The sequence below is a fragment of the Oratosquilla oratoria genome, chromosome 8, assembly GCF_046742065.1.
Source record: "Oratosquilla oratoria isolate Oo_2021 chromosome 8, ASM4674206v1, whole genome shotgun sequence".
Classification (NCBI taxonomy): Eukaryota; Metazoa; Arthropoda; class Malacostraca; order Stomatopoda; family Squillidae; genus Oratosquilla; species Oratosquilla oratoria.
This window is the reverse complement of record NC_134784.1, coordinates 52794493-52817583: the sequence shown is the minus strand read 5'-3', so window position 1 is coordinate 52817583 and position 23091 is coordinate 52794493. Positions and strand designations below refer to the sequence as shown.

The window sequence follows — 23091 nt, the reverse complement described above, 5'->3', positions numbered from 1 at the left end:
GGGGTGTGGAGTGTATTCAGGGATGGAATGGGTGGGAATGATTTTATGCCTTTTCCTTTTTGGCTACCTCCCTTGTAAGGGGGAAAAAGCCTTGGTATATGTGTGTATATATATATATATATATATATATATATATATATATATATATATATATATATATATATATATATATATATATATATATACACACATATATATAGGGAAAGAAATATTGTATGTAGTGTTGGTCTGTTCCTATGTCAGCAGCCAGAAGGGGAAGGAGGAAAAGAAGATGAATTCAAGGAGTGGGACGGTACCACAAAGGAGGAGGAGGAGGAGGAGGAGGAGGAGGAGGAGGAGGAGCAGAAGAAGAAGAAGAAGAAGAAGAAGAAGAAGAAGAAGAAGAAGAAGAAGAAGAAGAAGAAGAAGAAGAAGAAGAAGAAGAAGAAGAAGAAGAAGAAGAAGAAGAAGAAGAAGAAGTTATACAAAGTCCTCTGTAAAGGGCACTGTCCTAGCCTTCTGATTGGGGGAGTTTGCAACATTGAACCAAAGCATCTATCATCATCACCAATCTCCTCCCCATACCAACAGAAATAGGTTAATCAAACAATTTTAATACATTCCCCTTCTGATTGCTGGCTACACTTACAACACTAGAGCACTACCTTTTAATCTAGAAATAAAATAGAATACAACTAAAAATCCTTTCCTAAACAACTCCTATTTCTCTAAATACTCAGCTACCTCGCAACAAGATACTATGAACACTTAAGTGTATAATGAGTAGTCAACAACCACTGCAAAAATATATTAAAAGTCTAATTTGAATTTCTGAAATTCAACATCTTCTTACCTAGCTGTATTACCTACCACAGCATAGTCTACAATTACATTCTATTTATTCTTACTTACCTGTGCAAGTATTTCAAAGCAAGAGCAATTTCTGCAGCATAGAAGATGGCCATGGGCTCATCAAAGTACCCATATATTGTTAACAGCGACTTGAGATCACCTCCTATAAGATACTCCATCACCTGAAAAATGCAAGAAGGAAGTCAACATCCAGTAATACTAACTGTTGTTGAGTTTCACTAACTGGAAACCCACAGCATCAAAGCTAATTTCAACAGTCTTCAGGGTTGTATGAAAGAGTGACTGTGCCCATAGTGCTGTGTAAATCAGAGGCCTGGAATGGTGAAGCATATATAAGAGGTGCCAAAATTATGTCCTGTAGTACCCTAGCCACCTCTCTCCAGTCCGACACCTCATTTCTCCCACCTATTCACATGTGGATGTGCTGTGGATGTGCTGTGTCCTGCGACACTGCTTCTGACCCAGGGCAGTGGACAGGGTGCAGGGATGACCCGTCATCTAGGAGGTGCTAAGATGGGAGGGAGGGTGGAGGGGTGTGGAGTGTTTTCGGGGATGAAATGGGTGGGAATGTTTTTGTGCCTTGTCCTTTTTGGCTACCCCCCTTGTAAGGGGGAAAGAAGCCTTGGTATATGTATGTATGTATGTATTCACATATGTCTGTTACTTATAAAATCTTTTACCCATTCCCATGTATTCCCTTTAATGGTTCCTACATTTTCCAACTTCCAATCTAAAAGTTTGTGTGGCACCTTATCAAAAGTGTTCTCCAAATCCAGGTATACACAATCCATCCAACCCTCTTTATCATGCAGCACATCGACATACGTACATACATATACCAAAGGCTTTTTCCCCCTTACAAGGAAGGTAGCCAAAAAGAAAAAGGCATAAAAACCATTCCCACCCAAACACACTCTACTCCCCTCCACCCTCTACCCTCCCTCTTATTTTGGCACCTCCTGGATGACAGGTCATCCCTGCATCTTGTCCACTGTCCTGGGTCAGAGGCAGTGTTGCAAGACACAGCACATCCACAGCAAGGCCACTTCATTAAATCGGCAACCCCCCCTCTCCATCCCCCTCATGCAGAAAAGGAGAGGACAGGGAGAAATCCCTTAGGGCTGCATCAAATTTTTCTCACACATACTACCTCACCCCCCATCCATTCCACCTCATGCATCACAACATCATCCATATATAACCATTCTCCATTCACCCGTCTTCTGTCCTTTCCCATCCTTCCTCAACAGACATTCCCCTCTTCCCCAAAGCCCCTTTCACCCCATCCATCCATCTCATCCTAGGTCACCCCCTTGTGTTCACTCCCTCCACATCTGCCTTCCATAACTCTTTTACTATCCTTTCTTCACTCATTCTTTCCAGTGTCCAAACCATCCCAATACTCTTTCATCCACCCTATCTCCCAACTCCCTCACCATCCCTGCTTTATATACAATAAAAAATTTAATTATCATAAATCATTTCAACAAAAATGCACACTATTTGTTACCATTCATTGATTGACATGGAGTGAACAACTCCAACAACTTTCAAAATATCTACCCTCTTGAAATAGTAGCAATTCTTCTTCACTTACCAAATATAAGTTGCTTGTTGTCTGCAATGAATAGAAGAGCTGAACACAAAATGGACTCTTGGTTCTTGCCAAAGCATCTCGTTCTGTGATGACTTTAAAGGGATATTGATGTTATAAACAAAACTTACTCACTGAATTTGTACACATACATATACATATACCAAGGCTTTTTCCCCCTTCCAAGGGAGGTAGCCAAAAAGGGAAAGGCATAAAAACACTCCCACCCATTTCATCCCTAAATACACTCCACACCCCTCCCACCCTTCCTCTCATCTGAGCACCTCCTGGATGACGGGTCATCCCTGCACACTGCCCACCGCCTTGGGTCAGAAGCAGTGTCGCAAGACACAGTACATCCACAGCAAGGCCGCTTCATTTAATCGGCGACCCCCCCTCTCCGTCCCCCTTTGCATATAAGGAGAGGACGGGGAGAAATCCCTTCGGGCTGCGTCAAAATTTACTCACACATACTACCTCACCCCCCACCCCCCCGCCCATTCCTCCTCATGCAGTCACAACATCATCCATTTACAACCATTCTCCACTCACCTCTGTCTTCCGTCCTCTCCCTTCCTTCCTCAACAGACATTCCCCTCTTCCCCAAAGCCCCCTTCACCCCATCCATCCACCTCATCCTAGGACGTCCCCTCATGTTCACTCCCTCCACATCTGCCTTCCATACCTCTTTTACTAGTCTTTCTTCACTCACTCCTTCCATGTGTCCAAACCATCCCAATATTCTTTCATCACTGAATTTGTAATACTAAAAAATAACTATCAAGATGGATTCATAATTTCATACGAATTTATTCAATATATTCATATGGAATATACACTCAGTGACGACTAAAGTACTATTATATAATAAGAATTAAGTAATTGAATTCATTATTTATATATGTTTAGACTGTAAACAGAATTCACATTGATTTGGCTTTATTCAATGAATACCTTATACAGAAGTCCTCGTTATACGGTACATATGGGTTCCTGAAATTACAATATACTGAACCCATTATAACATGTAATAATAGGATATGGCAGACATACCTTCTCCCTGCGCTTTCCTCTTCAAAATATCTAGCGGATACCATATCTGTGAATTTTTCTTACCATAAATAGAATCGAGGGTAGTAATTACCAAATATCGTAACTGTGAATTTACTGGATAAAGAATTACCTTATAAGGAGGACTCACTGTATAGTTTAAAATACACTCTTGCAACACTACAAATATCTAATTCACCTCCTTTCCTATCCATCACTTGACCCCAAATTCTTTGTTCTCTGATTTTCAATATAGTACCAACCAGTTAGGGCAAAGGTGCCAACAGACCCTTAAAGAAATTGTATCAAACACCATCTGCTACTGTGTACAAATGATTTTGGGTAACGTTAAAAGAGTGCACTTCCAGATAGATGTAAAAAGTTGAAAAACAAGAAGACATGGGTCTAATTTCAAGTTTATTCCTGACCACTTTCACTCTAAGCTTCTTCAGAAGAATGTGAAAGCTTAGAATAAAACCAGTCAGGAATAAATTCAGAACTAGACCTGCGTCTTCTCCTTTCCACTTTTTTCATCTTGTCACAATATCTCAACAGAGGTGAGGATATTGATGGGATTTGAAGAAAAACAGCAGGGAGGAGGATTCCCCCTCACATCCATCTCACAAAGCCCCCAATGTTCAAGTTCCCATCATCAGTCCCACCAATCAAGACTATATTAATCAAAACACTGACCTTGTTCTACCATATTTTTGTTTACAATCTCTGATTTCTTGACAACCTTGATGGCATACAGTTGAGTAGGGTTATCTCTCTTGCAGCCCAAAAAAACCTTCCTGTTTATTTGTAAAAAAAAAAAGCAATAAATGAAAAACAGAATAAAAACTAAAAGTTCAGTGCACACAGTACTTATACAGTAAGATCTATATCTATTAATTAATTATTTCTTGTAATGAACAGAAAGCAACTGTAGCCTCCAGCTTCATTAATTGAAACCCTGCAACCCCATGGTAAACAAAAACAGTCCTCCAACCCTTCGACAGATCTCCCAAACAAGGATCTTTAGACTTGTCTGTCTTGTACAGGGTGGGGCAGAGCAACTTGCTTATTTGGAAAATCAATTAAAACAAAATTAATGCAGATGTGCGTTTAATTCTTTAAACAACATCAAGTACAACATTTAAAATTTATGTTTTCCCAGTTTTAAAGATAATATCAGGCAGATGGCATCCATTATTCTCAATACACTGCGTTAATCGAACTCGGAAGTTTTGTTCAACTCTGTCCAGCACATCGACGGGTATGTTGGCGACTGCTTGACGAATGTTGTTCTTCAGGTGAACCAGGGTTCTAGGACAATCGTTGTAAACAAATGATTTTAGATAGCCCCATAAAAATAGTTGCAGGGTGCTAAATCAGGTGACCGTGCTGGTCACTGCAGATCGTCCCTCAAGGAGATGAGGCATCCTGGGAAGTGTTGCCGCAAAACAGACATTGACACACGCACTGTGTGTGTGCCATGAAATTTTAGTTCCTCATGAAGGATTCACCTCACAGAATGAGCAGACAACCCAACAGCAGCTGCATGTTTGCGGGCAGAGCGTTGAAGGGATCGCAAAACAGAAAGCCTTACTGCGTCAATGTTTTGGGGCGACCATGCTGTTCGTGGAAGCCCTTTTTTTTTTTATATATATATATATATATATCACCAGTTTCCTTGAAGATATTTACTCATGAAACAATCGACTGTTGGCCAGGAACATGACCACAGGGCGCAATATTGAAATGTGTACAGAATGCACGTTGCTTGGCGATGATTGAGCGACTGCTGGAAAAGTATGCCTCGACAGCAAACGCGCGCTCCACCTTCATCCACTTCATGATGCTAACTGAACAAAGCAACGCAGCACAACTTTACACTCCACCCTCTCGAATGTGCCTAACCCCACCCTCCTTGGAGCAACCATCACTTCAGGGCACCAAATTAAAAAAAGCAAGTTGCTCTGCCCCACCCTGTATTAGCATGGATCTGCTTCTGTCACCAGCTAATATGAGAAGGGAAGCAGTTACAAGTTGTCAGTTCTCCTTATGTGAGAAAAAGGAGGAAAAGTCATCAAAGTTGATGGAGAAAGATCTTGCACCTGGTCTAGAGAACTTGTACCAGGCTCTTGAGGTTACATTTTCTGATGAATGTGAGGATGTTGATAGTTTTTGAAGATGGATGGCAAGGAGACAAACCTCACAGATGTCTTGTTTTATAGGACCATCAAGATACAGCAAATTACAATGGTACAGCATCAAAGCCAACTCCTTTAATAGCATGGTACATTTTCTTGGTACATTATATAGTACATTATATGAAGGGCTGATTGTGCTGACAGCATCGTATGGAGCGGAGACTTAGAATTTAAGAGAAACAGAGAGGAAAATCTTAAATGCGTTAGAGATGAAATGTCTGAGAAGTATGGTAAGGGTTACAAGGCTTGATAGAGTGAGAAACAAGGATGTGAGGAGGAAAGTGGAGGTGGAAAAGGAGATGGCAGATAGGGTTGATGAAAGAGTATTGGGATGGTCTGGACACATGGAAAGAATGAATGAAGAAAGGTTAGTAAGAGAGGTGTGGAAGGCAGAGGAGGGTGGAGTGAACTTGAGAGTGGAGGTGGAAAAGAAGATGGCAGATAGGGTTGATGAAAGAGTATTGGGATGGGATGGACACATGGAAAGAATGAATGAAGAAAGATTAGTAAGAGAGGTGTGGAAGGCAGAGGAGGGTGAAGTGAACTTGAGAGGATGACTGAGGATGAGATGGATGGATGAGGTGAAGGACTTTGAGCAAGAGGGGAATGTCTGTTGAGCAAGGAAGGGAGAAGGCAAGAGATAGGGCTGAGTAAAGAATGGCTGTGTATAGATGATACTGTGATGCAAGGATGGGAAGGGGCTGAGGATGGGGGGAGTAGGGAGTGGTTATGTGTGAATGTTATTTTCAAGCAGCCCGAAGGAGTTTCTCCCTGTCTTCTCTTGTTCTGCATGAGGGGACAGAGGGGGGAATTGGCAATTAAGTGAAGCAGCCTTGCTGTGCATGTACTGTGTCTTGCTGCATTGCTTCTGACCTGGGGATGACCCGTCATCCACAAGGAGCTAAGATGAGAGGGAAGAAAGGGTGGTGGATGGGAGTGGAATGGATGGTAGTAGGTATATGCCTTTTGACTTGGCTACCTCCCTGGGGTAAAAAGCCTCCAGTATATAGACAGATATATATTTTTTTTATTCTGCCATATAAAAAGTAATAAAATATATTCTCAATGTGATAATATCACTGTGTAATAAAAAAGGAAAACCAGAATATCTATATCTGACAAAAAATGACATATAAAGAATTTTTTAACATATAACACCCCTGAAAGTAATGCTTAACAACAGATATGAAACATACATACCCAAAAGCTCCTCTACTAATTGGTTTGAGGAATTGGAAATCCCCAATCTCTGGCATCTGAAACAATAAGTATATGTTAGTGGACAATTGAATCTCTTTTTACTTATAAGTAGTTCCTGTTATCAACTAATTTTGGGGGTTTACACTGTTATATACTACCAACTATAGTTTGTGTGCTCCAAGAAATCCATTGAAGGAGCCATACATTGTGATTTATTACTAGCCATTCTGCCAAATCAACCTTAGTACATGCCTCTCCCTCTTAATTACCATTTATGTGCTACTTGATGTTTTCAATATTCTGTATATAGTAAAGGAAGCTGTATAGTACAATGAGTAATCACTCTTTAGGATTATAACAATGATTATTTCCAACCCCCATCCCACCTGTCTCACCTGTGACACCTCCTCGGCGTGGCAACATGGGGGAGAAAAAGCACTGCTATATGTCATAAAATTTATCCAAATTATTGTTATAATCTTAAAAAAGCAATACTCATTGCATTATACAGCTTCCTTTGTTGTATACAAAATATAGAAAAAACTCAAATAGCACACAGAGGGAGGGAGGCACGTACTAATTTGATTTGGAAATATTATTTCTTTTTTGCATTTTTGTATATTTTTTTTTGTCTTATTTCTTAAGGGACGTCAATGGAATTCTTTTGAATACAATGACACCTATGTATGCATCATGAGTCACAAATGGGGTTTATGAGGATGCCGTGTCAGCTTCCCAATTATATTCTTACAGATGTGGCTCAATGACCCACATATTCTCTGAGCAAGCATGATCACATTTTTTGTGACATCATATTTATTCAGGGTGAAAGAGAACAAATATAACAGCAATAACTTTATATTTTGTAATGTGTGTACTATGATGCATCATTATACATCAGGCAACCTGATGTGCACATGAATATCTGACCCGTATTGATGAGGCTGAGCCCCTTGTTGGGCTTTTTTGAGTTATCCCTAATACATTATTATATTCTTACCTATGACTTTACTTTTTAGAAAGGTAGTTGCAATGGGAAGCGCTAAGAAAATGAGAGTGATGAGTGAGGAAAATGGAGGAGAAATAGGGAAGGATGAAATGAATGCAGCTGTTAAGATGATGAGAGCAGGTAAGGCACTTGGGTTGGATGGATGCCATGCAGAATGTCTGAAGAAATGAGGTACAGTTATGGTGGACTGGCTGGTGAGGTTATTTAATGTTTGTTTAAGAGAAGGTAGAGTGCCGGAGGACTGGAGGAGTGCCTGTATAGTTCCGCTTTACAAGGGAAAGGGGGACAAGTGTGAATGTAGTAGTTTCAGAGGGATCAGCTTGATGAGTGTAGTTGGGAAGGCTTATGAGAGGGTCTTGATTGAGAGGATTAGGAGAGGAACAGAGGGAGTAATTGGTGAGGAACAGTGTGGGTTTAGGACAGGTAGGAGTTGTGTAGATCAGATTTTTGTGGTAAGACAGATATGTGAGAAAGCTATAGGAAAAGTGAAGGATTTTTGGGGGCTTTTATGGATCTGGAAAAGGCTTATTATAGGGTAGACAGGAGGGCACTGTGGGAGGTACTGCAGATATATGGCATAGGAGGAAAGCTGTTACAAGAAGTCAAGAGTTTTTACAAGAGAAGTAGAGCTTGTGTTAGGATTAGAAATGGAGAGAGTGAATGGTTTGAGGTAAAGGTGGGACTTCGTCAGGGATGTGTTATGTCGCCCTGGCTGTTCAATCTTTACATGGATGGGGTGGTGTGAGAGGTGAATGCAAGGGTAGTGGGTCAGGGGTTGGAGATGATTAACCCCTTCAATACGGGCCACATTGCACGTCTGGCAGCATTAGTGGGTCAGGGGTTGGAGATGATTAACCCCTTCAATACGGGCCACATCGCACGTCTGGCAGCATTAGCTGCCAGACGTGCGATGTTGCGTCATAATACTCGCATTATAAAAAATAAAGTCACTGCTCTATCGCTCGTTCTCTTTCACCCGTGAATTTTGATAACCATAGAAAATATGATGAAGCCAGTTTACAGAGTATGTGGGTCACGCAGGGACGACTACAATAAATATAATCAAGACGCCGACGTCGGCATCCTCGTATACCCACTTGCTCCTCATAACGCCTACGTAGGCGTCACCGTATGGAAGGGGTTAAAGAAAATGGAGAAAAGTGGGAGGTGACCCAGTTGTTGTTTGCTGATGACACTGCGCTTGTAGCAGGATCAGAGGAGGGAATGAGGAAGTTAGTGACATAGTTTGAGAAGGTGTGTGAAAGAAGGAAGCTGAAGATAAATGTGGGTAAAAGTAAGGTGATGAGATGTACAAGGGGAGAGAGTGACAGTAGGCTGGAAGTGAGCATTAAGGGAGAGAGACTGGAGGAAGTGGATAGTTTTAGATACTTGGGTGCAAATGTGGCAGGAAAGGGAGGAGTGGGGGTGGAGGTAGAATATAGATTGAGAAGTGAGTAAATGCCTTGGTGGATTAAACAGTGTTATGAGAAATAGACATCTGGGAATGGATGCTAAGAGGAGGTTATATGAAGAGGAGATTGAGCCAACAGCACTGTATGGGGCAGGAACATGGAACATGAGAGAGGAAGAGAGAAAAAGTTTGAATGTGTTTGAGATGAAATGTCTGAGAAGTATGAGGTGAGAAGGAGAACAGGGGTGGAAAGGGAGCTGGAAGATAGGGTTGATGAAAGAGTATTGGGATGGTTTGGACACATGGAAAGAATGAGTGAAAAGAAAGATTAGTAAAAGCGGTGTGGAAGGCAGAGGTGGAAGGAGTGAATATGAGGGGGCGTCGTAGGATGAGATGGATGGATGGGGTGAAAGGGGCATTACAAAAGAGAGTAATGTCTGTGGAGGAAGGACAGGAAAGGACACAAGATAGAGGTGAATGGAAAGGGGTTGTGTATAGATGATGCTGTGATGCATGAGGAGGAGTGGTTCGGGGATGGGGGTGAGGAAGTATGAGAAAAAATTTGATGCAGCCCGAAGGGATTTCTCCACATCTTCTTTTCTACTTGGGGGGACGGAGAGGGGGGTCGCCGAATTTATGAAGCAGCCTTGCTTTGGATGTGTCTTGCGACACTGCTTCTGACCCAGGGCAGTGGACAGGATGCAGGGATGACCCGTCATCGAGGAGGTGCCAAGTTAAGAGGAAGGGAGGAGGGTGAGGGGAGTGAAATATATAGGAATTTTAAATGGGTGGGAGTGGTTTCTATGCCTTTTTCTTTTTGGCTACCCTCCGTGTATGGGGGGGGGGGTACATGTATATATGTATGTACCATGACTTGGTCTATATTCTTTACATTTGCATTGTGGTTTGGCTTGAATTGCTTGGGAAATTATTTTGTACTGAAATAAATAAATCTGAGAAAAAGTGTTTATAAAAAAATAGAAGACACCCATTTTAGACATAGGCTACATGTTACTGAGCACTTCATCATATAAACAGACCCTCAAATAATGTGCTATTCCACCCATCTTATAAACTGAATTTTCTGATAAACCGTCAAGCATCTACCCCCAATTAGTTTGGTTTAGCAAAGGTTTACTGTAGTAAATCATGTATACCACACCCTAAACAAACTCCTTGGAGCACACAGACTATAGGATACTTGCACTTAGGTCACTATCCAGCATTACTCACAGATGAATCCCTGGTAGAGGCCTAGGGGGCCTGTGGCTTCAATATGGCAGCATGAGCACTATTTCCTGGCTGTGTGTAGCATTAATTTGTGTTTTAGGATTATATTTCACTACCGGCATAAACCAAGCCTGGCTATAGAAAAAAAAATATCCTAGATGCAACCATCATACAGAGGATAGCAAACACCTCATCTTATGTTGCCATACTCTAGCCATATGATATATCCAGAAAACAACACAATATATCATCCTTTCATGATGTCTACACTAAAGACTCTTAGTCTTATGGGCCAATTCTGTGGCTGCTGTGAGTTACCTGGAACCCATGGGTCTCCTGCATGAGACACCCGATTGATTGGTTGTACAAGATTATGAACTAGAAATATGACTCTGAAACCAATGTAAAGTTTCATATAAGATAATAAGGGACAGGCAATTGAAGATGTCTAAGTGAAGGTATGATCAAAGCTTTCTGGCAATACTTATGTAGAACAATCTTGCCAGATATGATAAAATAATTGGAGGAGGGTTTTGCATAAGCAAGAATACAGGAATCTGGCCTGTCAGAGGGTAATACTGACATTGATGATTGTGGTCTTCTTCAAGATCTTAAGTGGAAGATATGATGAAGAATGTAGTGAGGGAGTATTACAATGTCGACAAGAAAACACTACCAGGGGACACTCTAGCAACCTGTTCAAGACACGGTCAAGACTGGATATCAGGAAATACTCTTTCCCATGTAGAGTGGTTAATAACTGGAATAGCTTGCCGGAGTCAGTAGTCTCAGCATCCTCTGTGCACCAATTTGAAGCTCAGCTGGGCAAGTTATGGGCAACTCAGGAGTTGCTATTTAACTATAGACTAGCTCCAATAGTCCAATACACACCACCACCAAACGATAGTATTATTTACGTAGATCTGGAGTCACAGGCGTAAGCCTCTTCCAGGGGATCATCTGTGAGTATCTGTGAGTATCATGTATGAGTAGACATCTCCAAGTAAATCCAAGTAAGTAAATGATCGTCCAATAGTGGAAATGATCTCAACATAGAGGTCTTACCGATCTGCGTCCATGATTCTGAATAATAATAATAATAATAATGATAATAAATTTATTTGGCAAAGAATCAACGAATATACATGAAGTGCAGATAATCATGACAAGAACACAGTTCGAAATAAAAATTGCAATTGCCGCGGATAACACAAAAATTCATGGATTTCATACCTTCTTAGTTTCTGTCTTAACATCCTTTTGTGGCCTTTTTATTGGTAGCCCTTCCTCTCCACCCAAATTTTCCTTATTGTCTTCAATGCTTTCCATTGTAAATGAAGATTCTAAGATGATAGTAATATGTCAGCCGTTTCACCATTTGAACAATATTTTACTAAGAAAAGCCCTGACAGGGACCAAATGTTACAACGCATATATGATGACTGTGTACGCAAAAACAATTCATATTAAAGGCAAGCGCATACGTCCTTCAGAAACTGTACTGAAACACAATCAGTTATTCTTCACTTCCGCTCGTCTTCAAATTGCACGCGATATTCCAACAGATGTAAACATGTTTATCAACGGCTATCAGGTTGCCAGCTTGTTTATTAGTAGAATAAATTACAAAGGTTCCTTGTAGAAATGTAACATATTTAGCATCCTAAAATATGTACACGTATTAGATGATACAAAACAGTATATCAAAAGATAATGTTTATTCGATTATCAATTTCAACATTTGTTTACAAAATAATATTAAGAGAGAACGCATACTGCGGAAGTAGTTTGGGTATGACATTAAATTTATTGCCAGCACGTGTACCCATCTATTCTCCATTTATTAAATATCGCATCAAATTATTTAAATTAATTTATATTGTCCGCCAAGAATGTTTATTTTTCTCTATCCTCTTTAAATGTTTCTCACATAACAATAGATCCCACAATTTTCACGGTTCTAACGGAAGTAGTAATCTAACCTATTTTTGTTTCGGTATGTGCAATAACATGTGATCTATTAACACACAAGAAACCCACAGTCGGAAAAAATAAACTTCGAATAAAAGAAGATTCTATATTTCGATTACCAACTGTAGCCCTCTTCAGGAAAGTACAGGACTACAGTTGGTAGACGAAATTTAGAATCTTCTTTTATTCGAAGTTTATTTTCTCCGACTGTGGGTTTCTTGTGTTATTTATAAATGTGCTACTACATTTCTGTTTAGACAATATGATCTAATATTTCCTCGTACGTTTTGCCTTATAAGGCTCTTTGTGGAACCGAGCCTTCGTCTTGGCTTGACCTGGGGGACATGTTATACCAAAAGCCACAACACCACGAAATAAATATCCCTAATCGCCCGGTGACAGAAGCCCTCCTTCATACACAACTATCTTTTCATTTTCATACAGACATCTCTTCCCCTCCCACAACTACCGATCCCGCGCGAGCGGGTGGTCTTACCTAGCTAGTCCACTTCATACCAAAAGACTGCTTCCATGGGTGGTATTAGTGCCCTCTTGGCGATGAAATTAATCGTGCAATGGTGTCGCTCTACTATTCCATTTCCGCTCGCCCGGTAAGCAGCCCGAAAGAAGCGTCTCATGCTCCACTTGCCCAACGTGTCTTTCAGTGCCCCCGACCGAAATGCGGTGCTATTATCCACCAGGACTTCACCTACTGGACCCTTTTCCAGAAATATCTCATTTACCATCCGTGCAATCTCCTCTCCAGTCTCCGTCTTCAGCTCCCGCCAGACGGCGAAGCGTCCCGGGCAGCAGTTAACCATTGATAAGTACATGCCCCGCCGATAGTGGGTTACATCAGCCGCCAGCCTCCTCCAGTTTTCTTCTACGCCAAGTACCTCCGCCGCGTGCATTCTGGGGGCAGGATCTATTGACTGACATCGGATGCACGCTCTGACCGCCCGCCGGACTTCTTCCCTCGATATATTTGGGTCAACTTTCCTTGCCAAGAACATTGACCTACCGACACCTAGGTGATGAGCTCCATGCAACTCTTTCTTACTGAGGAACCCTTCAGCGCATACTTCAAACTTCTCCTCGTCATGTTGTTCCGGCACTTTCAGCCAGCTTTTCTTCATTCTGGTTAGCGCATCTGCTTTGTTCATTCCCGACGGCACCTCGGTCACCATCATCTTCATGCCGAACTCACCTATTAACTCCCTCAGGATTCCAAGCTTCACAAGGATCTCTGCAACCCCTTTCGTGCGTACTCTCTTCTCAGCCATCAGCACTGATTTCATCCACCCCGATACTGTGGCTGAGTCAGTCCTGATTTCGATCTCACGCAGCCCCCATTTCAGCGCCAAATCTACTCATTTTTATATCTGCGTCTAACTCCGATACGTTGATGTGATTTTTTTTCTACCACGCTTCATCTACGACTACCACGCCTCCTATCTCTAAGACAACGCCGGTCACTATGCTGCTAGCATCGCACTACACTAGGCCTCGGCCCTGTTGTGGTGCGTTCCGCTGTCCTCTCACTTGATCGTCATGTTTCATCAGTTGTGCGACGTCACGTATCATCGTTAGCGTGCCCTCATCAACATTCTCTCTCCAGTCCTTCGACCCTAACCGCCTCTTAATATGAACTGCACGCTATACGAAGCCATTCAGCGATCGGGTAGTGACCCACTAATTTGCAACACAGGGAGATGAGCTCTCGTTTGCCTCTCCTGAACACCATGTGCCCGGTCCCGTCTCTTTCTAGTCGCAGTCCCAACATTGCTCCTTCAATCGGTTCCGGCTCCTTTGATACTAATCCGTACCGAGCCAAATGCTCCACTACGTCAGACGCCGATACCACAGTATCGTCCACCAATATGTCATCGAGGTAAGAGTCCGTGCCCTTCTTCAGCGTTACATTCTTCTCCAGCACAGTCTTCAGGATCCTCGTCATGATTCTCGGGGCTGAGCACAGCCCAAACCCCAGCCTAGTTAAGCAATACGTTTTACCTTTATATTTTACTAGTTGGTATTTTCATAGTTTCTTCGCCAGGTGAATTTGTAGATAGACCGCCTGCAGGTCTACAATCGTGGACGCCCCCCTCATTTGGCGCCATCTGCGTAGGGTGTCGTTACATATGTCTACAAAATCATCGCCAGTATGACTCCTCACGAACTGGTTCAGTTCTTGGAAGTCCAACACCGGTCGTACTTTGTTCTTGGTTGGCTGTACCACCGCTATCATGGGCAAGATTCCACCCTCCACCGGTTCCTCCCAAGGACTCAGAATTCCCTCATCAATCCACCGCTCTACTTCGAGGTCAAAGTCGCCCCTCACCCCCTCTCCGAGAGTCTGTTTGTATCAGTCAACCTTGTTCTTCAACAGAGGTGAGCCCTCTTTCAGGTACCAATCTACCTCTTACATCTGACCATCAAATTTCCCCCGGAAGTCTTCGTCCACAATCGTGCAGGGCGCCGCCCTTTCGTCAGGGTCGAGCTTCGCTGTGACACTGCCCTCCACGGCCTTCATTGCCATTCCTACGTCCATTTCCAACCTCAGACGGGTCCTCCCTCTCCATTCCGTACTCGAGCCACGTATCGCCCCAATCCTCACTTGTCTGGCGATAAACGTGACTTCTCCAAACTGAGCAATTGTGTTCATTCCCAGCACCACGTCAATTCCCTATTTAACCGTTCTAATGACAAGCACTCTTAGTCGTATCGGAATGTCCTCCACCGTCATTTCAATTTCCTGGTCACCTTCGCACTTTGTCTCCCTTCTGTCGACTATCATTAGGGCCATATCTCCTTGTCTGAATTCTTGAACCACGTCGGCCGTTACAATCGTGGTTGAACAGCCAGAATCTATTAGCGCCCTCGCGCGTCTTCCTCTCAGCAAGACACCTACAATCGACATAAGGCTGGACGGCGCCCTTACATTTCCTTGTCGGCTCCTTGCGTAGCAGCCGCCCGTCGCCTGTTTCCCAGGTTGCAGTGTCGAGCCATATGTCCCGCCTGATTGCATTCATAACAGACGAGGTCCGCCTCTTTGCAGTTCCTCGTGAAGTGACCTGGTCGCCGCCACACGTAACATCGGACCCTAGGTGGCCCCTGCCATCCGTTGTAGTCACCCTTGTTCTCTCTTCTCCATCGTCACCGGTTTGGCGTCTCGACTCAAGCGCCGCCGGCGGCTGCTCTCTTGCTGTGACCGCTAAAAGCCCGCCCTTCTTTGTCCTCGTGAGAAGCCTAGCGCGAGCTATCAACTTGTCCATACTCGCTGTCACCGCACTATTTATTTCTTGTAGTCCATCACACATGCGATCTGGAAAGTCATTCACGAACACCATCTTCACCAGTTGCTCCAAGTCTTTGCCCGCGAACGTAGACAGGCCAGCCAATCTCCTGACCTCCTTGATGAAAACATCAACTTCGCCCGCTCAGCGCATTATTTGCAACCGACTAAACGATTCGAACGGACTCTCGCCGGAAATCTCTTGTAATATTCTCTTTACCTTCCCCGCATTTACTTGATCACCAGTCGGCATTTCCAGGTAGATGGCCAACGCGTCGTTCTCTCGATTAAGGGCAATATAGCTGGCTACGTCCGTCAACCCCGTTAATTTAGCGACTAGTTCCGCCTTTTTGAGCCACCCGGCGACGTCCCCATTGCCGTCAAACGGCCTTAAAGGTCAACTGAGAAGGTTTTGGATTTCTTTATTTTTTATTTCATGTTTAGAACACTAAAATGCACGTATCTAGCATTTTATAGCCTTGATTTGATCAAATTAGCACAATCTTAAAAGGGACTGGTAGCAAACGAACTTTTCAATGACGTAGTTACATTTTCCACCGCTAGGGCAACCGATGACGTCAGGGTTGCCAGCGAGCAACACGATGGGGATTTCACATCGAATGAAAAAGATTTGTCGGATGTGAATCCTCTCTCGAGATCCAATGTGGGTACGGTACAAGGACACATGTACGAACCAATTCGGATATCCAAACAAGACTCAAATGACGAAGAACATGTCGAGAGCGAGAAATCTTCAGAGGATGAACACCCAGAACGAGCAGGAAATAAGGACTGGCGAGTTCGTCGGATTGCATTACTGCATGCACGCTTTACATACATAAATGCACACCACCAACCACACCAGACCAGCAACATGATTTTATTGGTTTGTCATCAGACGTGCGGATGAATGTCTGAAGGCATGAAATAGTAGATCTAATACCTAGTAGACGTTTATGGGCCTGGCTCTATCTACCAGGCCCCAGCATGCTCAGAAGGGCTGGTTTTTATTTTATTTTGTTGGGAAAACATCCACACGACCACCAAGATGACCCCGTCCACAGTGCATGGATAGTTCATCTGTTCATGCAAGGAGGTTAGCATGGTTAGGTCTATGACATGAATGCCATAGGCCTAAGAACAAGCAGAAGAAATTTTTGTTAAATTTTCTAACATTTACTCAGCTTCTTACTTTATTCCAGGTAGCCTGTAGCTTGCAGAAGAAGTAGCTACCCCGGCCCCCATTTCCCATTGCATGGCCTTGCTAAAATTCATTAATTTGACTATTTCATTTGCAGCTGTGGACATTGTGTTCCACAACGAAAGGGTAGAAAGAGCTTTATGTTGCTCTTATTACAGCGCAATACAATAAAAGAAGGAAAACTTTGAGCCAACTGGATGCCAGTGCATCATCCAGCACCCAGGATTTTCAGTGATGTGCCTGAATTCATATGTTCTTGAATTGACAATGTAAATATTTACCAATGACGAGGGGCCGGTTGGGAATGACCAACCTCCACACAAGTGAGTAGGCCTATATATGTGCATGTAGCATTGCAGTATTTCAGTTACATCCATACTGCCCATTGTTGAGTCACTTGCATTTAAGTCCAGAACTTTTAATTTGAATAATATTGCTGAAATTGTGGTAGCAGTTGTTTTGAAGTAAACACTACTAATCTTATACAAAATTGTATTCATTCTTAAAATATGTATAAAAATAACAATATATATATATATATATATATATATATATATATATATATATAGACTATGTAAAAATGGAAATTTTTATGAATTTACATCAAAATGAATTATCATAAATTGGTACTTTTATTTTTCTTCAGGCTGTACAGGTATCTTGCCTAAAGAAATCGCCTGCCCCTGCCAGTGTGTGTGCCAATGACCTAATTGGGAAAAAAAATTATCTGCGCCAGATGGACATTACACATGGTTTAAATACCCTTCGGCAATGAATTTGGTTCAGATTCTTGGAATTATATTCGGAGTACTATTTGTCCTTGGTATATGAAAAAAAATAATTGTGTTGGACGATTAAACTTGGACCTTTGTTTCTGGATGTTGTCAGACCAGCGGCGGCGCCAGGAATTTTTAGTTGGGGAGGCTAAGGGGGGGGCTGAGCAAAATTTTTTGGGGGGCTAATAGTAATATGATAATACACATATATTATCCTCATTTCAGAAGGGGAGGGGGTTATGGTTGGGCTAGCACTGATGGCTGACAAATCTTTAGCCCTGGCAATTAAAAATTCCACTTAATAAAATTATTTCAATGAGTGTTTTAAATTTTCAATTTGCTCATTTCAGTTGGGGGGGGCTGGCCACTTGGGGGGGGGGGGGCTAAAGCCCTCCTCTCTGGCGCCGCCACTGTGTCAGACTACTTTGTTTTTATACTTTGAACAGACGGATACACGACTTTCATAGCGGACTTAAGTTTGGCATCTCTGGCAAATTTGTATGATGAATATTCAGAACGCAACCTCAGTAATTCACCAAGTAAAATTTGTACATATTCTGTCAATAAAAACTGGGGATTTATGGTTTGTATATCTTACTGTTTGGTTTGTCATATTATCAGAACAATACCAAATTGTTAGGTAAGTATTTTGTATTTATCCCATTACTCCAGTACGAAGTCCTGTGCAGCTTCACAGTTTGGTTGCAATATGTAGCACAATAATGCTTCATATACTCACCATATGTTAGATCAAACTTCTCTTTCGCCACTCCAACACCTGCTTTGGCTATTAGATAAGGTAAAGCCCAGTGAGCCTCTCTTTTTTTTCTGCTTTCTACATGAATTTTCATTGAAATGAAAGGCAGCAAGCAGTAGTTTGAAAGTGGAAAATAAATAATGATAATTTTCAGTCACCATGCATACAATTTACCACTCAATATGAATTCAGCCTCCTTGACCTTGTGCCTTAATTACCGTAGTGAAATTACATCAATAGATGTTTGAAGTTACATATGTACGTCCCTTCCTTTCATTGCTTCCTAAAAAATTGCTGGGAACTTGTGATACACACATGGCATACATCAGAATGTAAACAGCAAGCTTGACGTCACAGCCTTACAAGAACAGCCGAAGGTCGGCGAAGAAAAAGTTCGTGTTACCGATATTTTTATAGGCCTTTTTATCATATTGCGTAATAATTAGGATTTATTTTTGCATTATTTTATCAAAAAGTGACTAAGCTATACATCTAGCAAATATTCATCACCTTTTTGAAAATCTTCTCAGTTGACCTAATATGATTGGCGACATCCCCGCATAGGACCGGGGCAACCAGCCAATTCTGAAGAAGGCCCCACCTCAGTACAGGTGGGGGAGGAGGTATGGATGAGGCCAATGGATGATAAGTGCACGTCACAGTGGACGAGAGGGATCGTAAAGGAGGTGAATTCACGAAATAACATCTCTGTCGAGGAAATGCCCCGACATGTCTTGGATCTTCGTCGTGTGGTGAGTGACGGAGAAAATGAGACTCACAATAACATTAACACTAAGATTTAATGGTTAATAGGCTCGGAGGTCACGGACGAGGGCTCGTAGAGAGAAAGTTCGGAGTGAGGGCTTCATCAAGCGTCGTGGTCGAGAGCGAAGGGCCACAGGAGGGAACGAAGCGATTTGCTGGAGAGAACTGGTCCCGAGGCGTCTTGCTTTTTTTTTTTTTTTTTTTTTTTTTTTTTTTTTTTTTTTTTTTTTTTTTTTTTTTTTTTTTTTTTTTTTTTTTTTTTTTTTTTTTTTTTTTTTTTTTTAGCTTGTATTGAGTCCCAGCGGCCTCCGCTGATTAAGGGACTGTCTTTTAATTAAAATGTGTATTGTAGCTTGCCTGTGTTAATGATTAGAGCATGATGTAGGTGGGTGTAGCATGAATTCCATTGAAAGGGGTTTCTTAGAGGCGGGGGTGCTTTGTAGCAGTTACAACAGGGACCCTACTGAGGAGGAGCAGGTGAGTTTTGCTGCAAGGGCTAGGTGCCCCTGTCCGGCGTCCGTATTGCTACCTGCCCGGAGACGGTACAGGGCTGTAGTTGGATCCCCCAGGAGGTCCCTGAGGTGCTGGAAGTGGTGCCCCAGGGCGGGGCAGATGAAGAGGCAGTGGTTGAAAGAGGCTAGCTCCTTGCCGCATGTGCATGTTGTATCCGTGTGTTGGGTTCGCCAGTGGTTTACCCGGATTCTGGATGCCATGGCCAAGGTATGCGGAGGCAGTGCAGGTAGAATTTTGTGGCTGGGTTCAGTGCCGGTTGTGCTGGGCCATCCTCGGCTAGCTATTCACACACTCCTCTCTCCATAGTTCCCATGCAGCGGCATCGATCCTCTTATAGGCATCATCAGTCGAGGGTGGGACAAGCATGGCGCTATCCTCATGACCTAATGCACCCCGTTTCGCCGCTTTGTCGGCTTTCTCATGTCCATCGAGTCCTACGTGGGCGGGTACCCATTGGAACAGGAGGCTAGTGCCAAGTTTCGCTATTTCGGTCGAGAGTCGAAGGATTTCTTCACTAAGCTCTGGTCTGGAGGCGCAGTAGCCACTCAGAAGCACTTCTAGGCTCGAGCGAGAGTCCGCCAGGATTGTGACTCTTGGAGGTGGGTGGGTGAGGGCGATGATTTCCCGGAAGGCTTCTCGTATGGCGAGTATCTCGGCTGTAAGGATGGTGGTGGGCGTTATTTTCCTGGCGATGGTCTTTCCTATGGGTTCCAAGTAGACGCCTGCACCCGTACGGCCGTCTTCCATAACCGATCCATCGGTGTATACCCGGAAATCTTCCGCGAATTCCTTCGCTAGGAGTTCCCTGGTGTGAGCGATCAGCAGGTGGGGGTTTGCTTTTTTTTTTTTTTTTCCTAGTCCTCGTATGTCCTCTGGCGGGAGGAGGTCCCAGGGGGGGAAAGGGGTCTACTTGGCACTGGGCGATGAGGCGGCGATCACTGGGTTGAAGTCTAGCTCGGAGACACAGGTCTTTAACAGAACCTGGCAGGCCCTGGGTGGGCTCGCTGTGCGGTGCCGAGATCCATCCTTCACAGAGTTCCTCGTCCGTGGAATTGGGTACCCTTGCTGAACCGAAGAGGTACCGGCAGGTATCCCTTCTGAACCGACCGGGCCCAGGGAGGTAGTATGCCAGCTTGGTTGTATACTTGTTCGTGTGGTACTGACTTCGGAAGGCCGAGTGCCACACGTAGGGCTTGGCATTCTACCCTTACCATGCAGAGCAGCTTCTGTCTGGGTAGGTCGTGTAGTACTGGGGCCGCGAAGAGGAGCCTTGTGCGAACGAGGCTTTGGACGATGGGAATAAGAGTTTCCCGGTGTTGCCCCCAGGGTTCCTTTCGGATCGCTCGAACTAGGTTTAAAGCTCTCTGAGCATTGAGGGTGGCTTGCTGGATGTGGAAAGTCCATTGGCCGTGTCTCTGGAGCGTTACTCCTAAGTAGCGGACGGATTTCGCTGGTTCAACTGGCGTACCGCATATATTTATCCGGTTCCAGCCCTGATATGTGCCGCTGTTGTAACCTGCCAGGTGTACTGGCATGTAGACAGTCTTCTTTGCCGAGAGTGTGAACCCTAGTCTATTGAGTTGGGCCACCACGATGTCTACTTGCTCTTGAAACCTTCGGAGTTCCGTCTTGTGCTGAACAGAGTTCTTTTTGGGCCGCCGGTGCCTGGACTTCCTCCAGAGGGTTATGTCGTCTGCGTATGCGGTGACGACCGTATCACCCCGTACTCCTTTGCCCACGTCCGCTAGGATGAGCGTGAATAGAAGGGTGGACACGACTGAGCCTTGGGAGACACCCATGTCGACTTGCGTCCTTCTACTCAGGACACCCTCTCTCCTCACCTCGATAGACCGGTTGGAGAGGAAGGACCAGATGAAGTTGTACATAGCTGGAGACACGCCTATGGTCTTCATCTTGAAGAGGAGCTTCGCGTGCCAGACTGTGTCGAAAGCCTTGGCTGTATCCAAAAAACAGGTGTGTAGAATCCTCTTTTGTCTCTGGGCTCTTCTGATATGCCCAGAGAGTCGCACGACGTGATCCACAACGCTTCTTCCTTTCCTAAACCCCGCCTGGAGTTTGGGGAGGGCTCCCTTGGAATCCACGTGCTTTTTTAGTCTGGTAAGGAAGATTCTCTCGTAGACTTTACCTATATGTAAGGTAAGGACTACTGGCCTGTGGTTTTCGATCTTGGTGCTGGCTTTGCCTCCTTTGGGGATGGGGACTACGACAGCGTGCCTCCATGCCGTGGGGAGAGTACCTTCTTTCCAGCACTTGTTGAAGAGGGCGAGGGGGTGTTCTTCCATGTAGGGAGGATGGTTTCTTTGGAGTGGGTATGTAACCTGGTCGGCGCCGGGGGACTTCTTGTTTCCGCTGGTTGCCCTCAGGGCCCACCGTAGCTCGTGTAGGGTGAGATCGGTGCCCATGCCCTTAGGGGTGGAGAGGTCCATGTGGGCTTCCTTTTCCATGCGAACCCTTCTCTGGTTTTCGGGGAGACTTCTTGTTGAGCTGGCTCTGGCGAAGTGTTTTAAGAAACTCTCCGCCTTTTCTTCTGGTGTGCGTAATATCCCTCCGTCAGGATCAGTGAGGTTCCTGCTAGGGGGGTTGTAACGCATTTTAAGTGTTTTAAGTCTATTCCAAGCAGCCGTAAGGTCCGTCCTGTCCTCCTCACTCTTTCTCCAGAAGTCCAGCTTTGCTCCGGCAATGGTCCTCTTGCACTCTGCGTTGGCTTTCTTCATGGAGACGAAGGCATCTTTTGTCCCTTCTTTCAGGTACCGATGGTAGGTCCTTCTCTTTTCTTGTACGGCTTTTAGGCATGCATCCGTCCACCATGGGTGGCCCCTTCTTCCGTTTCCTGGTTTGACCAGGGGGATGGAGTGTCGTGCTGCTGCGAGGATCGTGGTGGTGAAAGCTTCATTTATCCCGTCGATGGAGTTATCCTCGTCGTGGTGGTAAGACGTACTGGTTAGGAAGGCCTGGTACGCGTTCCAATCCGCTCTTTTAAGGTCGAGCTTGCCCTGCGTCTGGGGAAGGTGAAGGATGGGGGAGATGTGGAGGGTGATGGCTATGGGGAGGTGATCTGAGGACATGGGGTCATCGAGGGTACACCAGTCTGCCGTACCAGCGATGTTGGAAGAGACGAAGGAGAGGTCATTGACCGACTTGCTGTGTCCTGTAATGTCCGGTATTCTGGTGTGGCTACCGTCGTTAAGTAGGACCACGTCGGCATCAGCGATTTGGGAGGTAATGTTGGAGGAGGTGTGGGCGTAATTTTC

General features: G+C 44.0%; 2 protein-coding genes across 3 annotated transcripts in view; both read right to left on the bottom strand.

The window, feature by feature from the left end:
* The window catches only part of gwl (serine/threonine-protein kinase greatwall), a 37457-nt gene extending 25334 nt beyond the window's left edge, over positions 1-12123 (bottom strand). Inside the window, exons 1-5 of one of the 2 annotated variants that reach the window (XM_076189216.1) lie at positions 11775-12123; positions 6892-6947; positions 4190-4290; positions 2450-2541; positions 892-1013 (exon numbers count right to left, since the gene is read on the bottom strand). In XM_076189216.1, coding sequence (XP_076045331.1) covers positions 892-1013; positions 2450-2541; positions 4190-4290; positions 6892-6947; positions 11775-11870 — 467 coding nt within the window. In that variant the 5' untranslated portion in view covers positions 11871-12123. The remainder of the gene's footprint in view (positions 1-891; positions 1014-2449; positions 2542-4189; positions 4291-6891; positions 6948-11774) is intronic. The other variant, XM_076189215.1, reaches the window with a different exon arrangement.
* Positions 12124-13012: 889 nt separating this feature from the next.
* LOC143027382 (uncharacterized) lies at positions 13013-13795 on the bottom strand. The gene has a single exon (XM_076188665.1). It carries the CDS (start codon positions 13793-13795, stop codon positions 13013-13015), a length of 783 nt encoding a protein of 260 aa, XP_076044780.1.
* Positions 13796-23091: the final 9296 nt, after the last annotated feature.

Excerpts from the sequence above, each read along its gene's own strand:
- LOC143027382 (XM_076188665.1), bottom strand. The coding sequence starts at position 13,795 with ATGGCTGAGAAGAGAGTACGCACGAAAGGGGTTGCAGAGATCCTTGTG.